Source organism: Lepidochelys kempii, chromosome 7 (genome assembly GCF_965140285.1).
Source record: "Lepidochelys kempii isolate rLepKem1 chromosome 7, rLepKem1.hap1, whole genome shotgun sequence".
NCBI classification, from domain to species: Eukaryota; Metazoa; Chordata; order Testudines; family Cheloniidae; genus Lepidochelys; species Lepidochelys kempii.
The window spans coordinates 34,032,632-34,053,302 of record NC_136386.1 but is presented as its reverse complement, the minus strand read 5'-3'; the positions used below and the strand labels follow the sequence as shown (position 1 = coordinate 34,053,302).

General features: G+C 57.8%; 3 protein-coding genes across 5 annotated transcripts; 2 read left to right on the top strand and 1 right to left on the bottom strand.

Annotated features, from left to right (window-relative positions):
• Positions 1-22: 22 nt before the first annotated feature.
• Positions 23-6,653, top strand: ZBTB3 (zinc finger and BTB domain containing 3). 2 transcript variants are annotated; one of them, XM_073352153.2, is made up of 2 exons: positions 23-381; positions 2,092-6,653. In XM_073352153.2, the coding sequence occupies exon 2, from the start codon at positions 2,143-2,145 to the stop codon at positions 3,538-3,540; it is 1,398 nt and encodes a 465-aa protein (XP_073208254.1). In that variant the 5' UTR covers positions 23-381; positions 2,092-2,142; the 3' UTR covers positions 3,541-6,653. The 2 variants fall into 2 exon arrangements, with proteins under 2 accessions (XP_073208254.1, XP_073208252.1); XM_073352151.2 differs by lacking the exon at positions 23-381 and adding an exon at positions 397-572.
• On the bottom strand, positions 6,513-10,181 carry LOC140914423 (microtubule-associated protein 1 light chain 3 gamma). The gene is made up of 4 exons (XM_073352155.1): positions 9,016-10,181; positions 8,571-8,626; positions 8,245-8,351; positions 6,513-7,470 (listed from the first exon to the last, which is right to left on the bottom strand). The coding sequence occupies exons 1-4, from the start codon at positions 9,074-9,076 to the stop codon at positions 7,308-7,310; spliced, it is 387 nt and encodes a 128-aa protein (XP_073208256.1). The 5' UTR covers positions 9,077-10,181; the 3' UTR covers positions 6,513-7,307.
• On the top strand, positions 8,399-20,360 carry LOC140914420 (uncharacterized). Of its 2 annotated transcripts, XM_078853680.1 has the most exons (5): positions 8,399-9,797; positions 10,190-10,893; positions 16,137-16,434; positions 16,699-16,950; positions 18,422-20,360. In XM_078853680.1, the coding sequence occupies exons 2-5, from the start codon at positions 10,705-10,707 to the stop codon at positions 19,741-19,743; spliced, it is 2,061 nt and encodes a 686-aa protein (XP_078709806.1). In that variant the 5' UTR covers positions 8,399-9,797; positions 10,190-10,704; the 3' UTR covers positions 19,744-20,360. The 2 variants fall into 2 exon arrangements, with proteins under 2 accessions (XP_078709806.1, XP_073208250.2); XM_073352149.2 differs by having other exon boundaries at positions 8,399-10,893.
• Positions 20,361-20,671: the final 311 nt, after the last annotated feature.

The window sequence follows — 20,671 nt, the reverse complement described above, 5'->3', positions numbered from 1 at the left end:
GAGGGGGCCATTTAGGGATCTGGGGCAAAAATGGGGGATTGGTCCTGCTTTGAGCAGGGGCTTGGCTAGATGACCTCCTGAGGTCCCGTCCAACCCTGATATTCTATGATCTCCGCCTCAGGCACCCCGCCTCTCCCTCACGCACACCCCTCCCTCATCGGCTACTATGGAGACCGAAGTCCCGCCCCCACACCAAATGGTGGGCAAGATTATTCACCAATCACCAGGCGGAACTGGTGGAGTGACACCAGGCGTTGACCAATCAGAGAGAGGAAGCGAGTCTGACCAGTGCCCGTTGAGATGACTTGAGGGCTGAGGAATACATTTCTACGGCCAGTCAGCGAGCAGAGCGTGAACTAAACCAATCAATGGATGAGTCGAGTTGAGTGACGGGCGCTTCAAACTAATCGACGGGAATGGGGATTGAATGACAGCGGCCGGTATCCAATCTTCGGGGGGAACCGGGGAGTGACAGTGATCCCGAGCCAATCAAGCAGCAGAGGTTGGAGAAGTGGCAAGAGCAGGCAGCAGGGGGCGGGAGTAGGTGGATCCCTTCAGGCCGCGGCTTTGTGGTGAGTGGGGATGGGGGGACTAGGGGGCAAAGAACCCCATGAGCCGGGATTAGCCGCCTTCGCCTCTCCCCGCACCGGGACCTCCCAGCCCCGCTCCCCTCACGCAGGACCAGAACCGGCCCCCTCCCCCCCGCACCGGGACCCCCCCCGGCCCTCTCCCCTCACGCAGGACCAGAACCGGCCCCCTCCCCCCCGCACCGGGACCCCCCCGGCCCTCTCCCCTCACGCAGGACCAGAACCGGCCCCCTCCCCCCGAACCGGGACCCCCCGGCCCCGCTCCCCTCACGCAGGACCAGAACCGGCCCCCTCCCCCTTCACCGGGACCCCCCCGGCCCTCTCCCCTCACGCAGGACCAGAACCGGCCCCCTCCCCCCGCACCGGGATCCCCCCGGCCCCGCTCCCCTCACGCAGGACCAGAACCGGCCCCCTCCCCCCCTCACTGGGACCCCCCAGCCCCGCTCCCCTCACGCAGGACCAGAACCGGCCCCCTCCCCCCCCGCACCGGGACCCCCCAGCCCTCTCCCCTCACGCAGGACCAGAACCGGCCCCCTTCCCCCGCACCGGGACCCCCCCGGCCCTGCTCCCCTCACGCAGGACCAGAACCGGCCCCCCGCACCGGGACCCCCCCGGCCCTGCTCCCCTCACGCAGGTCCAGAACCGGCCCCCCTCCCCCCGAACCGGGACCTGCCAGCCCAGCTACCCCGAACTGAGACAGGAGCCCTAGCCCCCTAAACCAGGATTCCCCTGAGCTTGGCTCCTCCCACCCTTGATACCCCCCAATCAGCCCCCTGCTTGTCTCCCCCCACCAGCAGCCCTGGCGTGACCTCCCTCCCCTGGGATCCCTAAGTACCCCTCACCTAGTTTGGCCTGTAATGTGGGGGGCAACCACCTCCTCCCTGCCCAGGCTTCCCTGTCCCCATTCAGGCCTCATCCCTAGAGATGGGACCCCTGTGCCAGCAGTCTCCCCTCCCAGGTTCACCCCCTTGCAGGCTCTTCTCCTTTCTCTGGGTCACATAGGGGAAGGTGATACAGGGCCATGTTAACATATGCCTCCCGTGCTAGAATGGGGGATGCCTGCCCGAGGCAACAGCCAATGCTGGGGAATAATGGGGGGCACCAGCTTTCAGCCCTAACCTGAGGGGGGTCTTCATAGGGGGATGATGGGAGCAGGAGCTTCTGGCTACAGTGGCCCACAGAAAGAGGAGATTCTGGATAGGGCACTTTGCAGTGGCGGGGGGGGATAGAGAGGCTCAACATGAGGTGTGAGGGCCCACGCTGGGGAAGGCTGAAGTGGGAAGGGATGGGGGTGGACTGGGGGCAGATAATGAAAGATGCAGGGCAAGTGGGGCCCCAGTCAAGCCCAAGAGAGATCAGAGCTCAGGCTGAGGCAGCAAGGGGACAAATAATGGGTCCCAGTCCCTCATGCTTCATTAAGGGGCAGTCTGGTGGGGAGGGGATGTTTCCTCAGCCCCTCCATCTCCAAGGTAACTCTGATTCTCTCTCTCCCCCCAACTCCCAGGGGCTCAAGGCTATGCCAACTGCTGCTCCATCCTCCTAACTACCCTTCAGCATGGAGTTCCCTGACCACAGTAAGCACTTGTTGCAGAGCTTGCGAGAGCAGCGACACCAGGGCTTCCTTTGCGACTGCACCATCATGGTGGGCAACACCCAGTTCCTAGCACACAGGGCTGTGCTGGCCTCCTGCAGCACCTTCTTCCACATGTTCTATAAGGAGCGGCTGGACAAGCGGGACCTGGTCTATATCAACAACGAGATTGTTACAGCACCGGCCTTTGGGCTGCTGCTGGAGTTCATGTACCAGGGCATGCTGGCCTTCAACGACACTCCAGTGGAGGATGTGCTGGCTGCTGCAAGCTACCTGCACATGAATGACATTGTCAAGGTCTGCAAGAAGAAGCTGCAGGCACGGGCACTGGCAGAGGCTGACAGCACTAAGAAGGAGGAGGACTCTCCAGCCAGCTCTGAGTTCCTGCCCAGCACCTCCAAGTGCCAGTTGCAAAGCCCTGAGGTCCTGCCACCACCTGTGCATCTGTGTGAAGCAGGAAAGAACAAGAAGGAGGAGTGGAAGAATAACCTCTTGGAGAAAGCAGGCCCCCAGCAGCCTCTAGCACCAACTGGGGACATGGCAGATACTACACAGCCGGGCATGGACGGCGACTCCCCCCGTGGCCCCGTCTTGGGTAGGCCTCTCCCCCCAGCCACTGCAGATGTTTCTCTGTCTAGCCCCAGCAGCTCCACTGAAACCATCTCCCACAGCTATTTTCCTCCGGGCAACGTGGCAGAGGCACCATCCGGCCTGGAAACCATCCCTGAGAACTTAGCCGTGGAGCCCCGGGTGGGCAGCTTAGATGGCTTCTACTCCAAGGAGCTAGACAGGGGCCCCATCAAAGTGAAGGTGGAAGCCATTGTGATCTCTGATGAGGAGCCAGACACAGTGGAGCAGCTGGAGAGGCGGAGCATGGAAATGAGGATGGAGAGCATCTTCCAGAGGCCCACAGTGGAGGTGGGGCCTACTGGGGGCTGCAACCGCCACCCCGATGGCTTTGAGGAGCCCAGTGGCATTGAGGAGGTGTCATCAGAGGGTGGCTTTCTTCCACAGGAGCATCTCCCCTACCACATGATCCCGGTGCCGGGTGGACAGGGCTACTCCAACATGGTGACACCACCGCTGCATGAGCAGATGTACCTGCCAGAGTACGAGGCACACCCCAACTTTGGTATCTTCACTGAGGACGTCCCCACCTGCAAGACATGTGGCAAGACCTTCTCCTGCTCCTACACGCTGCGGCGCCATGCCACTGTGCACACACGCGAGCGCCCCTATGAATGTCGCTACTGCATGCGCAGCTACACCCAGTCTGGGGACCTGTACAGGCACATACGCAAGGCCCACAATGAAGACCTGGCAGCCAAGCGCTGTAAACAGGACGTGGAGAACCCCTCGTAGTGAACCCACATCTTCCCCACCCAGGGATATAGGACAAGCCGGACGCTCCTCAACAGTAGAGGGGAAGCCTTTGGATTCTCTCCTGTAGAGATGGGTTGGGGGTGTGGTGAGGCCCCCCCCAGGATGCTAGCAGGGAACTTTGAACTGTAATCAGGAGCCACAGCAACCATAGGCACAGAGCAAAGGGGCCTCACTCCAAACCAGCAGCTGCTCTGGTTCGTGCCCTTGATCAGTCGTCTTCCTGCCCAAGCCACATGTACCACCTCCCTGCCTGCCAGAAGGAGTTGCTGTCATTTCTTATACAGCGTAGACCTGTGCTGGGCACACTACACTGGCGTTTCCCCGTTGGACTGCTGCCAGCTTTGTAAATAGTTTGGAGACAGCTGCATTGATCAGGATAATTTAAACTCTAACCAGGGAATACTTTCACATATATTTATGCTCAGAGTGGGTCACAGCAGCTGGGAGTTCAGGCCCAGGACAACATCTGACTATCAGGGGTTATTACCCTGGGCAGGAGCTCTGCACAGAGCGGGGTTTAGAGTGATTGCTTCAGAGTAAGTTTGAGCAGACACACAACCTTCACTTCCCCCACCCTCCACTCCCAGTGCTGCCCCTTCTCTTGGTTGTTTTTAATCTTGGCAGGGCTACTTATGCCAGACACCCTCTCCTTGAAGGTTACTCTCATTCATTTTAATCCCCCTTAGACAGAGGCTCCCTGTTTTTAAGGTTTTATTTTTAAGCAAATCATGGCTCTCTTTTCAAGAGGATATAAAGTGAGTTTTAGAAAATGGTTTCCCACCACTGGGGGTGGCCCTTCCAGCCCCCTGGAATGAGCTCCCAGGGAATGGGGGGAGTAGCCCAACATCCCAGAGGATAAGTTCCCAGCAGCTATGGGCTTTAGGGCCAACTAGCCCTTCTGCAAACCACCCAGGAAGGGACAAAAAGGTGAAAGGTAGGGTAATTTGCATGGGATGGTTTATACCAGTCTTGTCTGTGCTGCTTACTGTGGAGCCTTTGGGTACAAGGGCAGATTGGTAGGAAACACCTAAAGCAAAAACCCTCCTAGGGGTCCAGGCCAAGAGTTTCTGACTCCCATTGTTTTTAGTGTCATGGCAGTTGGGAGCCCAAATGCTGCTCCAGACCACCCCATGGCTCTAGCCAGCTGCTCTTTAAGCTCAAGTTGCCTCTGTCAATCACTACATCTTTGTCCCCACACACTGCCCCAGCAGTGAATGCAGCAGGGTTCCTGCTCACTCCGGGGGGAGGGACAGACTCCACAAGCTGCTGTGCTGTTAAACTGTCCTCATATCAGCCCCTCTCCTTCACTTACCAAACCCAATAGCCCAGAGCAGCCACCTTTTATCCGACTCATCATCATTTGATTGTCTAAATATAAAGCCCAGAGCGAAAGTGCTTCTAGGACTCATTTCTGTTCAAAGCCGGGAGTTGGGGTCGCTGCTAAGGACAAAAGTTCAATAGTAAAACTAGCACCAAGTGCTTCCACTGTCTGTGCTGTGGTCTCTTCTCTCCAGCACGTTTTGAGGGGTCAGCTCTGCTGCAGCTCTAGCCTCTAAGGCTCAGGCCAACAAATAAGTCCATTTATCCACAGGACAGGCTGCAGCAGTGCAACTTGCATGACTCACTCCTACCGTGGAGGAGGGAGTTCAGTCTTTATGGCTCCTACCATTATTACACAGGCAGTTGGCCTGAGGCAACCCCCTTGGTGGGGTGATATGGTCATTTAGCCACTGTCAGTCTGGAGTGGGGTGAGAGCAGGGCCTTAGAGGTGAACAGCACCAAGTCCCACTCACAAGGGCTGAGTGAGGTGAGATCCCTCAGTTTACTCAACCCTGCTAAGAATGGCATGAGCAGGAGAAGAATGAGGTGGGGCTGGGTGTGTATGGGTCAGTTGGGCATAGGGAGGAGACAAATCCAAGCTTCTGGCCAACTCCAGAAGGGAGATCCCCAAAGCCCCCTTCTGATGGGATTTCCAGCTTCAAACTGCTGTGCACCTACCTGCCTTAGCCAGGCTCCAGAAGCAGCACAGGAAGATCACCCTGTGCCATGGAAAGGGGGCCTCCAAGGTGCTTTGTGCTAGGGGCAGAACTCCCACCCAGATGGGAATTAATTGATAGGAAAGTGACAATTAGGAAGAAAGTTTTCGACTGCTCTCAACTCCGTAAGGAGGAAAAATTCTCTCACACACAGTTCCAAGTGCCTCTTCAGATTGGTCTGGTGCAGGAGTCCCTGGGCTCAAAAGACTGGGACTCCAGAGGCGGGTACAGGATTGCAAGGCTTATGCCTGCAGAGCAGGAACTGCCTATTTAGTGGATGCTCTAACCACCTCAGACATGTTCCCAGAACATGAGAACAGATGCTTCCCCTCCCTCCAATAAATCAGTCTTCCCAGCAGCAATGGAAGGAGATGCCCTAGTACGTTCACACATGTTGTAGGGAACAGGAAAGATACTAGCCGCTATCTCAGCCCCCTCCTGCTCTACACCATTAGAAGCCTTGGGTGCTTAGGTAACACAGGCCTTTCTAACCCCGCTTTCCTTTGGCCGCTTCTGAATCAGGGACAGCCGCCAGAAGAAGAAAGCAGCCTATGATCTGTCTGAAATGAAGACAGGCTTCCAGCAGGGCCTCCAGGAGCTTTTACTAACCCAGCAGCACTGGAGAGGAAAGCTAAACAACCCTCAGACTGGGGCCTGCTAAGCAGTTGTGGGTCCAGGACAGTGTCACCACAGCACAGAACCCCCCCACCCAGGATAGTGGATTATTTGTACAAAGTTAACAGGCCCAAGGGACCACGTACTCTAAATATAGCTGTAACTGGAGCACTCCCCTGAGGCCTCTCTCTACTGATTGGTAGCATCATGAGCTGCTTGCACCTGGCAGGGGGTTCTCAGTGCCCACCCAGTGCAGCCATTAGTCTTAGCAACTGCAGTCCCATTTCACACAGACAAGCATTTACAGAAACATATTATTTAACAGGGTTAACTGGTGGCTACAGGGTGTGCTTCTAAAGGGAAGACACATGCAGTCTAAAGGCCAGACTGTGCTTATTCCATGTGCAGGGTTACCTTCCCTCCTGCACAACTCAACCTCCCTTACAAGGGAACCAGTCTACCCCACAGCTAGGGCTGCCCTTGAGGAGGAGGTTCACCCCTGCTCTGGGAGGACAAGGGTCTCCAGTGGTCAGCATTGGGGCTAGGAAAATTGCTGGAAGATTACTTCTTCCAAAAGTTAGCCACCACCATGTGAGCTCTTTCCCCAAGGTCAGAGGGAACAGGATGGCCTTTACCAGCCCCAGGTGGTGCAGCAGGAGCTTGGAGCCAGCACCAAGTAGTGTCCTCCAACACCACCCTTAAGCAGTGGGGTCCTATTGGTCTCACAGTAGGGTGAATCACACTGGCACAAGTGCAAGAGGCTGGCAGGTGTGACTATCCCCACAACACAGAAAGGGCCATCCCACAGGCACCGCAGGGTAAAGGCATCTGTTCTAGGCTAAAGGCGTGCTCACTCTGAAGTCAGATCTTTCCCTTTGGAGCAAGTCTATTCAGGCACCCACTTGGGGAAGGGAGGAAATGGGCAGGTTCCTTGGTGTCTCAGCACACCAGGGTAGATGCCCCACTGACCAGGCAGGAATGTCATTCCTACTCTGACTGGAGGGGGTGGGATGACACCATTTACTAAGCAGCAACATTAGAATGGGCAACGATGGCTCCTTTCAGAGAAGCAGGAGTCCGAGGCAACCGGCAGCCCTAGCCAAACATCTCCTGGGAGGCGTAGGTCATGTAGAGGAACCCATCTTCATCTTGGTTCAGTGTATATACTTCAGCCATGGTGAGTGACATGCTGACCAGGCTCCGGCTACCATCCACCAGCAAGTAGAACGACTGGGTGGAGCTGAGGGACATCCTGTTCCTGGGGAAGCAAGAAGGCAAGAGAGCTGAGTCCCATCTGAGGGTAAGAAGGAAAAGCACTGACTGGTCTCCTCTGAGAGCACCCATTGCCTGCCTAGCCCAGGGGGAACTGCACTACCTGGGCATTGATCGCACTTGCTCACAGCCACCCCTGCATCTAACCCACAACAGCAGCTAATGGAGACCAGGGGTCCCTTACCCAGGGCACCCTGGAACAAGGGGCTGTTCAGAGAGCTGCAGTCTCTGCATTAGCCTTTGGTAGCACCTCTCCCAAAGCTGTATGGCACCCTGAAACACAGCCAGGGGCATCCTAAGAGGGCTAATAACTGCCCAGGTCACAGCACCCCCCCTTTGTTGTCTCAGACAAGAGAGGTTTCAGAGTAACAGCCGTGTTAGTCTGTATTCGCAAAAAGAAAAGGAGTACTTGTGGCACCTTAGAGACTAACCAATTTATTTGAGCATGAGCTTTCGTGAGCTACAGCTCACTTCATCGGATGCATACCGTGGAAACTGCAGCAGACTTTATATATATGTAATATATATGTGTATATATAAAGTCTGCTGCAGTTTCCACAGCATGCATCTGATGAAGTGAGCTGTAGCTCAGGAAAGCTCATGCTCAAATAAATTGGTTAGTCTCTAAGGTGCCACAAGTATTCCTTTTCTTTCAGTCAAGAGAGGGCAACAGGACCCAGCAGTACCTGGGACACAGACACCAGGGGTACAATACCAAGACAGACCCCCGCTTCCAATCACACACCTCCTCTTCTCTTACCGGATAATGGTCACAAACTGCCCCATGGTCAGCTCCTGGGGGACCAGGAACTTGGTCCTATCCAAAGCTGGCAGCACCTTCTCCTTGGGGTACCGCTCCAGGATCACCTGGAAAACAGACACGTGGGAAAGGGAAGAAGGCAGCACCCCTCCCAGAGATGAAGCTGCTGAGATAGGCATAGCCCCTTCCCTGCCCCTGCGGAGGTGGGGAGAAGAGGTGAGGGCCCATTCCCCACGGAGCGGCTGGTGTCCTGGGCCCCGGGGTACACGCTGAGCGCCCCCCCACGTCCCACCTCCTCCCGCCAAGCGGCCGCCCCGCCCACTCACCGGGAGTTTGCTGGGGAATTTAGAGCGGACCGCGGACACTTCACGTTTCCTGGTAGCTGGAATGAGAAGCGGATCCGGGGAGGAGGGTCACAGCCAGAGGGGCCGAGCCAGGGCTTCCCCAGCAGAGCCCCCCGGAACCCGAGGGAAATGGGGGGAGACCCCGCGCGGGCCGCGCCCACAGAGCTCTGGATACTCAGAGGAAGCATCCGGGCCTCCCCACGGAGGGGCAGCCAGCCCCGAGCAGTGCTCTCCGCACCCCAGCTGCAGGGGGAGCTCCAGCCCCCTTGTTCAGCCCCTGGTCGGGGGGCTCTCCGCTTAGAGCCCACAGAAGAGGAAGAGGGCAGGGCACCCCGAAGTCCGCCCAGGGGCTTCCCTGCAGGGGACGCCCTGCCCTCGAGTTCACCGGGCTCCGTCTGCACGGACCCGCCCAGGGCTCCCCTCTCACCGAAGCATTTCCGCTGCTTGAAGGGAGCGCGGGGCTCCCGGTTGCCGGTAACTGGCAGCATCCTGCAGGGCACTGAGCGGGGCTCGCCTGCCCCCGGAGCCCTTTAAATAGCGCCGCTTGCCAGCTGCAGCGGGATCCCGCGGCAACTCTGCCCCGCCCTGGGGCCAGGGCCCTCCTGCTGCTGCTGGGGAGCGCTCGGGCCCTGACGGGACTGGGGGCGCCCGGCTTCGGGTGGGGAGCAAGACACTGAGGCGGGGGAAGGGTTTTTCTTCTCTATGGGCTGATTTTGCTTCTGCTCGGACTAAGAGAAAGGAGGGTCTGTTAATTGTACCTCCCCCATAATGGGGATGGAAGCGGTTGTTAATTGCCCCTGTTCTCTGTGATGGGGAGACAGAGGCCGACGGGCCTTGTTAATTGCCCCTGCCCCCCATGGATTGGGGATAGAGAGGAGTCTGTTAATTGCCCCCGCTCTCTATGGTAGAGGAATGGAAGAGGGGTCTGTTAAATGCCCCCTGTGCTGGGGGGTAGAGGGGCCCCTGGATGGGGGACAGAGAGGGGGGTCTATTAGTTGCCCCTGCCCCCTGTGGTGCCCCCACCCCCGACACCCAGTGCACGTCCAGCGGGCAGAGGGGAATTAGGCCTCATGGTTATTGAATCCCTTCGCCTGGCTCCGTTCAGAGCCGCCAAGCAGGAGCCCGCATGACATGGCTGATGGCTGGGCCACGGGGTGGAATAGGGGGAGCGAGAATGTACAAACAAGCCCAGGCATCGACCCCTCCAAGGTGAGGGTCAGGCCCGCGGGTGGTATGGGAGGTGTCCCTGGTCCAGGGCATGAGGCAGTGACCTGCCCCCCGGGGAGCTGCGGCTATATTTGGGGGAGAATCCGCTCCTCACTGGGGGAAGGATTTGGGGACATTGGCCCCTCTTGAGATTTGGGTGGCATTTCACCCCTCCCATGGAGTAATGGGGGCCTGTCCCCCCAGGCTGTATTCTGGGGGGTGCAGTGGGATTATTTTACCCCTCGGGGTGTGTCTGGGGGTATTTGCCCCATAGTGCATTTTCGGGTGGGTCCAATGGGTTTTTACCCCCCTGGTGCACGGGGTGGGGGGACGAGGGGATATTTACCGTCTACTGCCCCTGATCTTAACTTCGCTCTACGAAATGTTTTGCCCAGGTCGGACCCAATCAGGAGCCCGGGGCCTTTGGCCCCGCCCCCACGTGACTCTTTCAAAACCAGCCCCTTTGTTTGAGCTGCTGTGTGTGCTGAAAGTCCCTGGCAAGAGACAACTGGAGCCGGTGGCGGCTTCTGGGGGCTGCCTCTGTGGGTCCAGCTTCCCCCATAGTGCGTGCAACTTATCCTCCTCTTAGCCTGCTCCCGCTGCATGCGATTTACCAGCACCCCTGCTGCCGGTGGATGTAATTTACTCTCCCACCCATCCTGCCCCCGTGCATGCAATTTACCCCCCTCTCGGCATCCTGGTCCTTGCTTGGGGTGCACACTTCCCTCTGCAGCTGCTGTACCCGGTGAGTCCTGGCTGCATGCACTTCCTTCCTCGCCCAGTCGATCCTGCCTCTGGTGCATACACTGCCCCCAGTTCTATCGTTCTGCCCCCGGCGTATGTACCTCCCCAGGAGCTGCGTCCCCATCCCCCACCCCCCTGAGCGGTGCCGCTTGCCCCAGCGATCCTCATGGCCCGCAGAGCTGTGCCCCCCTCCCTCTGGTCCGGGAGCGACCGAGTGCGGTTCGGGGAGCGGCTACAGGCCAGCCTGGCCGGGATCCTGGAGCTCGAGCTGCTGAGAGAGACGCAGAAGGGAACCGTGGAGAGCGCCCTGGGCGTCCGGGAGCCGGCGGGGGCTATCCCAGGGGGGCAGCGACAGGTGAGAGCGGGGTGGGGGGAATGCATGGGCCAGGGGAGGGATGGTTGCCTTTAGTGTGATGGGTGGGGTGGTGCTGGTGGCCTGTGATATGCAGGAGATTACATGATCTGGCCTTAAACTCTGTTGGGCTGGTTATGTGGGGTGGGGGGGGGAGTACAGGGGGCCAAGGGAGGGGAGCATGGGGGCTGGGGTAGGGGAACTTGAGCTAGGTGCATGGGATGGGGGCAGAGGGAGGGTGTGGGATACTGAGCTATGGAAAGCTGGGGGGATGGGGATGGCTCTGGGTTAGGAGTGGAGTTTGGGGGAGGAACATGGGAGCTGGAGTAGGAGTGGAGGCAGGGAAGCTATGGTTGGTGTAACTATGGTGTGATTGGCGGTGTGATGGTGCAGGACTGGAGGTATGATATGGGGGTTGGGGCATGAGTGGGAGGGGGCAAAGGGGTATGCTGGAAGGGAAGGGGCAATGGCTGCTGTGACCATGGGGAGGTTGGTTGCAGGGTTAAGGTCCAGGGAAGCCCTGGGGGGCCAGGATACAAGTCAGGGAGCTGGAGGGCTCCAGGGCTTTGAGCAGGGTGGCTTCCCCAGGACTCTGCCCTGGAGTAGTGTGTGCTCCAGTTAGAGAAAAAAATTCCTTTTGCAGCAAAGAAGCCAGGAAAGCTCCCCAAATGCAATGTGTTTCAGTCTGTGGAATAGTCCTGGGGGCTGCCAGCCTGAACCCAAGGTGCGCCTCTCCAGCCCTACGCCCTGCCTCTGCGAGTGGCTCAGATGGCTTAAGGGAGGCACAAGAAACTCCAGTGTGGAGGACTGTCCTGCCCTTGAGGAAACCCTTGCTCCCTTAGGGGCTGGGTTGTGCCCTGAGGCTGAGGAGTCTGCATCCCTTATAGCCTCTTCTCCTGTCTGACATACCTGGGCATGTTCCCTTTATCCACAGATGTGTCCAGCCCTTTTGTGAATCCTGCTAGGCTCTTGTCCCCAGTTATGTCTTGTGGCAGTGCGTTCCACAGGCTAATTCAGTGCTTGTTTCCTTTCTTTGGTGTTCAATGTATTGCCTCTTTAATTTCACTCAATGTCTCTTTGTTCCTGCATCAACTGTGGGGGTGAATGGAGTCCCCAGTCTGCCGTCTCTATGCCAGTTACTATTTTGTGTAACTCTGTGATGTCTCTTATCTGAACTAAACAGCCCCAGTCTCTTCCAACTTGCCTTAGACTGAAGTCTCTACCTGTCTTCTAATTCTGATTTGTGTTTGCCCCCCTCCCAATTCCACTTCCTCCTTTTTGTGCATAAAGTTTGTGTAGCAGCTATCTGGCATGTGGAGGAGTTGGTAAGTTCATATCCTGATGCTGGACAGCCTGTTTTGTGAGTTGTTTCTTATAAATTCTCCTTAGCCACTGCTTGAATGCAGCCACGTCTGGTGTCAGCACATTGCAATGCTGCTCAGCAGCTTAGGAGAGGAAGGGAAAGAGAATCCATTATCCCTCTTAGACTGTCTCATCATATAGGATGTATGCAGTGTTGTAGTCATATTGGTCCTAGGATATTTGAGAGACAAGGTGGGGGAGGTAATATCTGTTATTGGACCAACTTCTCTTGGTGAGAGAGACAAGCTTTTGAGCTTACACAGAGCTCTTCTTCAGGTCTGGGAAACATACTCAGAGTGTCACTGCTAAGTACAAGGTGGAGCAGATTGTTTAGCATAAGTAGTTACATATTTCAAGGCATCATTCAAGTTGAAGTGGCCTGTTAACGACTTATGCTAAACAATCTATTCAGTCTTGTATTTAGCCTGAGGCCATGTCTACACTACAGAATTATAGAGCTACCACAAGTAATTACTTTGCTTGTGTGTGTCTACACTTTGCGCCTTGTGTCTGTGGTGAATGTTCTCCCCAGGAGCGCTTGTATCGATTATACTGTCAGCATCGGGCAGCTGAGCAGCACAGTGTCTACGCTGACACTGCGTCGACCGACTACATCAACCGTAACTCCATGCCACTTGTAGAGGTGGAGTTATTAATTTGGCGTAGCGGGGCAGTTACATTGGCGGGAGTTGAATTTAAGTATAGACACTTCCATAGTTAGGCTGACATAAGCTGCCTTGCCTCAACCTAGCTCTGTAATGCAGACCAGACCTGGGTACGTTTCCCAGACCCAAGGGATAGCTCAGTGTAGCTTGAAAGCGTGTCTCTCTCCTCAGTAGAAGTTGGTCCAATAGAAGATATTACCTCACCCATCTTGTCTCTTATCAGATAGGAGGCAGCATTCTGTGCCTCCCTCATCTGCCCTGTGCCACAGGATGTAACTAAGGGGTGGTGTGTGCTCTGCCATCCTGGGGCTGCGCTGTTTGCATTTCTCAGCCTGCTTTGTTTGGAATGGATGTACCCTCCTTTGTACAGTCAAAGCCCCAGGACGGGGGAGCTTGTGGGGCTTCAGGGGAATTCTTGGCATCTCTTCTGACTCTGCTTGTCCTGAGGCTGGGAGCTGAGCTGCAGGGAGCGGGATTCAGACCTAGGCTGCTGACCTGGCCTTGGCAGGTTGGCCTCTGTGGATTTGGCTTGCAGGGAGGTGGGCGTTGGCTGGTCAGGCTCTGTGTGTATTAGAGGAAACAAACCACCTGTTGTTTACAGTGCTCACTTGCTTCCTGTCTGGCTGTCCTCCCAGCCCAGCTCTGCGCTGGCGTGGACAGTGCCAGTTTCTCCATCCCCTTCCTGGTGTCGTTCAAGAGCAAATAGCAGAACCGGAGTCTTCTCGTAACAAGAAACGGGGGAAACGCTGACTAGCCAGCTCCAGTGTAAACTAACCCTGGGACAGGCAGCAGGCTGCTCGCTCCATCCCTGCACTGCACATCTGGCATGCAGGGGGAGGGGAAATCAGGGGAGCTGCCCCAGGGCAGCCCGGCTGGTGCATGCCTGCTCATGCACAGTAATGCACACAGCTGTGCTTGTGCTGGGGGAAAGAGGGTGTCTGAACAGTTGGGAGCCTGCGACCTGCCCCCTCCCAGGGATAGCAGTGAGGCCAGATCTGGCTTTCAGGACCAGCCTGGCTTAAGGCCAGCAGAGGCTTTGAATAACCAAATGGGTTGGGTGGAGGCATTGAGTCAGGGGCAGGTGGCAGAAATATCAGTGTGGTCTGGCTGTTCTCCAAGGTGAATGGTGCACGTGTGGACCCCCCATGCACACCCTGGACACCCCAGCAAGCCCCTGCCTGTGCACCCCCCCTTCCCCCCGAACCTTGAAATCTTGTACATGCACCCGCCGCTCTGCCTGTGTGGAGCGTGTGTCTCTCTGCTTCAGTAGGTAAGATGGAGGCAGGGGGGCTCACACAAAGGCAACAGCTGCCTGGCCTAGGAGGGATGGAGCTGAGCTCAAAGGCAGAAAGGGGCCTCCGGGCTCATGTTTCACTCCTGCCGCCAGCTTGGCTCTGGGGCCCTCCCCCCTCTTCCTCACCCTAGCCTGGCTGTTAGTGGGGCTTGGGGGAAGTCCCAGTCCCCTTCCCATCCCCACCTCCGACTCTAGGCCTTGCAGGAGAAGCGAGGCATCTGGGACAGTAGGGATGATGCTACAGAGCATGCTTCCTAATGGAACAAGTCACCGTGGCTTGTGCTGGGGCCCGTAGGGCGAGGCCTGGGTGTGTCTCGGGCCCTGGGCTGGGGTGAGTTGGAGGGAGCAGCATCTGTTTTCCACTCTGATTTCCCCCGACCACCACCATATTACCTCACTGTTTTTTTACCCTCTTGAACCCAGAGTCAAATAAAACCTAAGCCAGCCCCGCCTCTTGGGGGGAAGCCACGGGGCCCCCCAGCTCCACGTCAGCCAGGATACAGATCTGCAAACATCTCTGGGGTAAGAATGACAGAGACAGCTCCCTCCCCGGCCCATGGAGGAAGGGGGATGGAGGAGAGGTTGAGGTAAAGTGCAGGGAGCTGGGGAAGATTGTGATCTTATCAGTACTTCTAATCACCAGCCTGGGGTCAAGGTGCATCATCCCTTGGCCTCCTGAACTCCTCACCTGGCTGTGGCTGCTGCTGCTTCCCAGTTCTTGGGGTGGGCAGGGAGGCCCCTGCCCGTCAAGTCCCGTACAGCTGGGAGAGAGCAATGATATGTGGGGAAGGGGCTGGGCTAAGACACTCTGTGCTGGGGGGGGTGCAGCGGCCAAGCTGTACACCACCCTCACACCTGGGGGGAGATTGGGAGCAGCTTGCCCTCCCTTAGCCTCCCATCCACTGGAGGTGCCTCCAAGCTGTTTCCCAGCTAGAGCTATGTGAAGCTGCTGCGGGGGGAACATCTGGATAGGTGGAGGAAGTCTTGCCTAGTGGGTTGAGCGCACAGCTGTGTGCAGGACTCCTGGGTTCCCTTCTCAGCACTGCTGCTTGATCTGTGCCACCCGGAGCAGGTTCTGTCTCTTGTCTGTCGCTGTAAGAGGAGCTGATGCTGCCTGACACCCCTGGGAGCTTTGGGGGCTAATGGGTAGGGTGCTCTGAGCCTGGGAAGTGCCAACAGTATCTTTGCAGAGCTCACTCAGCAGTGGACATATCCCTTCTCCCTTGGATGGCTGCTCTTTGGTGCAGGGCCGGGTTTTTGGCTCATTGGGGCACTGGAGCCTAGACATGCCACACAAGCTGCAGCTTAGAATTGGTTTAAAACCTGAGCGGGCTAAACCGGCCCCGCAGGTGTGTGCAGAGGCAGGAAGCTGGTTCTGTCCCTTCAGCCTCCAGCAATGACACCGCGCTGAGCCAGGTTTGAATCAGTGGGAGGCTACGCCTGCAGCAGTGATCGGTACCGCATCGCCTGAGTTCAACCTGTGCAACTCCATGTGGACCAGAGCTTACTGGAGTGCAGTGCCAGCACAAAGGGGGAAAGGGGCCTGCTCTCCAGAGGGGAGGGAGGGTCCTCAGCAGTGATGGGAGGTCCTAATCTTGGAAGGTATCCGGGAGACATTGTGGTGCCCAGAACAGTGATTGGAGGGAGCCCCTTCAATGAGGGAGGATTCTCTGCGTGATCTTGCTCAGGTAGCGGGTTCTATTCAGTGCCCAGCGGGCCGGGAGGAGGGAGTCTGGGGCAGAGTTGGGGGCCTGTGCAGTGTCCTTGCCATGGAGGAGGCCCAGTCGTAGTTGGGGGTGTGCTCTGCCCAGCTCCTTGCAGAGACCCAGGGCTGGGTCTGGCCCTGGATGCCAGGGCCCCAGGTGGCTGGTGGGTTTGGTGGCTGCTAGCATCTCTGACTAACCCTGTTCGTGCTTCTGCCACAGCAGGGATGGGGCAGCCTGGGGGCTAAGGAACCGCTGCCCGCAGCTAAGCTGGACCGGAGCAAGTCTGAGGACCTGCTGGGCATCCCTGACAAGCCATGTGTCTCCTACTGCTCCTCCGAGAGCATCAACATGGGACGCCAGGCCGGGAATAGGGACAGCAGAACGCCGGCAACAAGCCTGGCATTGAGAACCGCTGGATCCAGCGAGCAGCTGCTGCTCCCCAAGAGGCCCAGGGCACAGGCAGAGCCTAACTTCACTGCACCAGAGACCTCAGAGGCCGACTCCAGGCCCAGCTCGGGTATGTTCAGCCGGGATTTGGGCCCTGGCAACCAGGAGCAATAAGGCACCAAGGCCTGCTCGTCCTGGGTGGTGCGTGATGCAGGCAGAGGCTCCGAGCTGGGCCATGTAGCCTGTCGGGATCATCCTCCACAACCCAGAGTCCCTGGGACTTGTTAGTTGGGGACTCAGGGGGAGGAGAGACCCATCCCGTTAGGGGTTGAGGGAGTTGGGGGAGAGATAAGGACGACCGGACCCCTGCAGTGAACCTTTCCTCTTGCCCCAGGGTTCTACGAGACCAGCGAGATGGGCTCCCTGTCCGACTCCTCCACATCCATGCACAGCGAGTGCCCAGGGGGCTCACATTGCAGCGTTGGTTCCCTCTCCTACCTCCCAGGCCTACGGGACAGTGGCTGTTCACGGCCGCACTCCACTGACGAGACCACCGTCCGGCTTCTCGACCTCCGGCTGCAGCGGGTAATGGTACCCAATGCTCCCAGAAGCCCCCATGCCGCTGCCAGGAGACCAGTCTCAACAGGTAAGCAGGAAACGGCCAGCTCAGGATGTGGAGCCCTGCTGTCAGCCAGTAGGATCCGGGGAGCAACAGGGTTGGGGCATGACCCTGAACCTGGCAGGGGGGACCTGACTCATTCCAACTTACCCATTTCCACAGGGGCTCTGGACACCCTGCCAGGTGCCATTGATGCCCCCAGACCCACGGCAGAGTCAGTGCAGGACTGTCCCATACTGTCTGTTCTCTGATTTCTGCATCCCAGGCAGAGGTGGAGCCAGCCTGCTCCCCACTGCCTCACAGATACTCCAGGAGCATTGCTCTGAGTTGTCACAGATCTCAAGACCAGGAAAGTCCATTCTGATGGGCCAGGCTGGACAACCTGACCCAGGGACTCCTGTATGTAGCTTGCCATTCATGGCTGAGCTAGAGCATGCATTCAAGGCCTGGTTTGCACTAGAATCCCACCCCCTAACCAGTGTAGTTCGCCCCAGTGTGGCTGCAGTTATACCAGCATAAAGGTGCCATACCCCAGGAGAGTTTATTCCACTTCCTATACAGGAACAGCTAGACCAGGTCCATGTAACCACATCCCCACTGGGGAAGGGAGGCTCTATGCTTTCACTACACCAGGGTGGCTACAGTGAACAAGGCCTTAGAATCCTGGGCTCGATTTACAGACCCCCAACCCCGTGCCCTACTCTCCCTTGTGATGGGGAATCAGCCATCTCCCTGAGTCTGTTAAATGGCTAATCACTCTCCCTTTTAACAATGTGCTTTCCATCTGATCTGAGGACAGGTCTGTGCTGGGAGCACGTTGCTGGTGTAGCTATCCCCATAGGCTATCCTTGTGTACTACACCAGCAAAACACTCTGAGCATGGCTGCAGCTTAGACTGGCAAAACGGCTCCTGTGCCAGCATAGTTTATTCCAGCCCCACCGAGCATATGCAGCTCTACTGGCAAAAGGCCTTTTTGGGTGTCAAAACTGCAGCTATGTTTGAGCTTTTGCTGGCACAGCTATGTTGAGTGGGGGATTTTTTTTTTCCACCCTTCTCCCTGACAGAGCTGTGCTGGCAAAAGCCCTAGTGTAGACACAGTTATACCAGCTAAAAAGGCCTCTTTCTGGGGGAGCTGATTTTGCTGGGGAAACTGGTTTAAGCTGCACCGCCACTAAGAGGGATTGCTGGGGTAGCTATGCCTGTATATCTGTACCAGCTGACCCCTCCTAGTGGGGACAAGGCCCTGGTCTCAGAGGCAGGTTTCCAGCCCTTGATTTGTTCTCCTAGCTCTCCTCTGAACCCGCGTTGTTGCCAGGATCCCTGCCAGTGCCCGTGGGCACCTAGCCCCTAGGTCACCACTTAGCCAAGATACTGGGTCCAGTTTGGTACAGCCAAGCCCTATGTCATGCAGGGAATACTGGCCCAAGCACCTGGTTTCTCCTGCCAGGCCAGAGCCTGTCTCTGATCCAGGATGCCTGCTCTCTACTCTCTCCACAGGGGATCTGGAGTTCTTGCTGAGCCTGGGTGAGCTTTCGCCAGCGTTCCCTCAGAGCTTGCAGCTCCTGCGGTACAAGTGTGACCTGGTGTCCCGCAGCACCAGCGAGATCTACCACTACCCCAGCCCACTGCATGCCGTGGCCTTGCAAAGTCCACTCTTTACCAGCGGCCTGTCCCGGGGCCCATCCCAGGAGGATCTCAGCGAGCGGGCAGCCATCCCCACTGTGCAGGAGGGTTCTCCCCAGAGTGGGCCAGCCCCCTCAGAGGAGCAGCGCCGAGCCCAGCTGGACCGTTACATCGCCAAGCTGGTGTTGAGGTACAGGTGTCGGTCGGCAGCTAGTCGCACGGAGCCTAGCTACCTGGCAGGGCACCAGAAGAGCCAATCCATGTCATCGGTCTGCGGCTCCCCACTGGCAGCTGGGCCGCTCCCTGGCTGGAAAATCCGCAGGCGCATTTCTACCTGCTCCCACCTCCGCTCTCCAGAGGGGCCTGACAGCTCCCAGGCACTGAACGGCCCAGGGGGCCGAGGCTCCACCGCCTCCTCTGTGGGATCCAGCGAACGCTCAATGGGGTTGCTCCTGGAGCAGCTCTCGCTGTGCCAGGAGCAGCCAGAGGGAGCCGGCTGGGCTGAGGCCTCGTCCTGTCATCCCCATGTGGTCAGGGTCAAGGCCTCCTCCAGGAAGACCCTTGGCACTGAGCGGGAGCGGCTCTACAAGGGCAAGCATGCCTCGCGGGAGTTGGTGAAGGCAGGCGAGGGTGGGGAGCGCAGCTGGCTCAGCCCGCGGGAGCTGCTTCGCAGGATTAGTCTCCGGCGCAGGCCAGCTCTCCGGGCAGAAGTGGGGAGCCGCTGCAGCTCAGAGGTGAACGTCCGCACGCCGAGGCCTGTGTATCGCTGCAGCTCCCAGCACTGCCTGGAGCTCCCAGGCAGACACAAGTGGGCATCCGTCCTGGAGATCTCCAGCCAGGCTCTGGGGAGGCCGAAAGCTGAGCCCTTCCCCCCACCAAGCCGCCAGCTGGCCTTCTCCACAGACTCCTGCTTCCCTGATGGCAGCCAGCTGGAGCTGCAGCCACAGCGAGCTGAGGGCAGCAGCACCTCCAGCCTCAGTGAGGTGGATGCTGTCAGCCTGAATGGGGATTGGCGACTGCGGCAGCTGGGGCCACCCGGGGCCCACCCGCTTCATGCCTCCGCCACACTGGATTCCAGCAACCTGGCCATGGCCAGCTACAAACTACACAGGACCCGCTCCTTCAAGGAGCTGAAGAGGATGGTGACCCGTTCCCTCAGGCCTCTGGCTCCCAAGGCCAGCGGAGCCTCCAAGTGACTTCCTCTAGCTGCAGGCTGCTCCCGAAAGCCATGTGGCAAAGCCACCACCTAGCCCCATCCTTTCGGGGGGATGGGACCCCATTTACTGGGACTCTAAGCTCTGCCTGCCTCCTCCCTATGGAGTCTTCACCGTCCCCTATTCATGTCTCTTCTCTGTGGTAGACAAGTGACTGGAATTGGCAGGGCCTGGTGCTTCACCCACCCCGATCGCTGACAACTTGGGGAGGGGATTTAGAATCAGCCCCCTGCCCCAACGCTGGCAGAACTGCACTGACAAGGCTGGCACAGGGGCACCCTCTCCCTACAGCACGGGCAAGCCAGAGCAGCCCTCTCCCTGAGAGGCAGGGAGCTTGAAATGGCCCTCCAACTTCTAAGAGCGGGAGGGGGCAGGAGCCACACTATCTAGGGACTGTGTCTGGGCTTGAAATCAAATGTTCAACAGGTACCACGGGCCCCCTGCATCTCCCATAACCTAGGTATGTCTGGGTGCTGCTGTCTGACTAGCTGCGGCGGGTAGGCGCTCTGTGTGGGCAGAGCTGCCTGGCTCTGGCTGCACCAAGGAGCCTCATTGCTGGTGTCAATTCTAAGTGGAAAAAAATAAAAATTGAATGTTAAGGATTTGGAGGGTGTTTTAGACCTGGGCGGTCTGCTGGCTTGGGAAGGGCAGCACCCCACTCCCCCCTGCAGCGCCCCACTCCAGTGTTTAAATGCTGGCCAGGAAGGCAGTGGGCACTCTCTCTCTCCATGCATAGGCTGTTTTGTGAGCATGGGTGCTCACATGCAACCCTTCCCTGGCTGTTAGAACCAAGCCCTGCTTTTCATTAGTTGCTGTGCCCTTAGCCTTGGCTGGGGGTGCAACCCAGTCGGCTGCTGGCAAAATCCCTGTGCATTCCCTACCTTGATGCCCCTAGCTTACCAGGGGGAGA

What these genes read in the sequence shown, in the direction of transcription:
- ZBTB3 (XM_073352153.2), top strand. Translation starts at nt 2,143, where the DNA reads ATGGAGTTCCCTGACCACAGTAAGCACTTGTTGCAGAGCTTGCGAGAG.
- LOC140914423 (XM_073352155.1), bottom strand. Translation starts at nt 9,076, where the DNA reads ATGCTGCCAGTTACCGGCAACCGGGAGCCCCGCGCTCCCTTCAAGCAG. An exon ending in AATTCCCCAGCAAACTCCCG is followed by an intron (nt 8,352 to 8,570) that starts GTGAGTGGGCGG and finishes TCTGTTTTCCAG; the next exon opens with GTGATCCTGGAGCGGTACCC. An exon ending in CAGTTTGTGACCATTATCCG is followed by an intron (nt 7,471 to 8,244) that starts GTAAGAGAAGAG and finishes TTGCTTCCCCAG; the next exon opens with GAACAGGATGTCCCTCAGCT.
- LOC140914420 (XM_078853680.1), top strand. Translation starts at nt 10,705, where the DNA reads ATGGCCCGCAGAGCTGTGCCCCCCTCCCTCTGGTCCGGGAGCGACCGA. An exon ending in TCCCAGGGGGGCAGCGACAG is followed by an intron (nt 10,894 to 16,136) that starts GTGAGAGCGGGG and finishes CTTCTGCCACAG; the next exon opens with CAGGGATGGGGCAGCCTGGG. An exon ending in CAGGAGACCAGTCTCAACAG is followed by an intron (nt 16,951 to 18,421) that starts GTAAGCAGGAAA and finishes CTCTCTCCACAG; the next exon opens with GGGATCTGGAGTTCTTGCTG.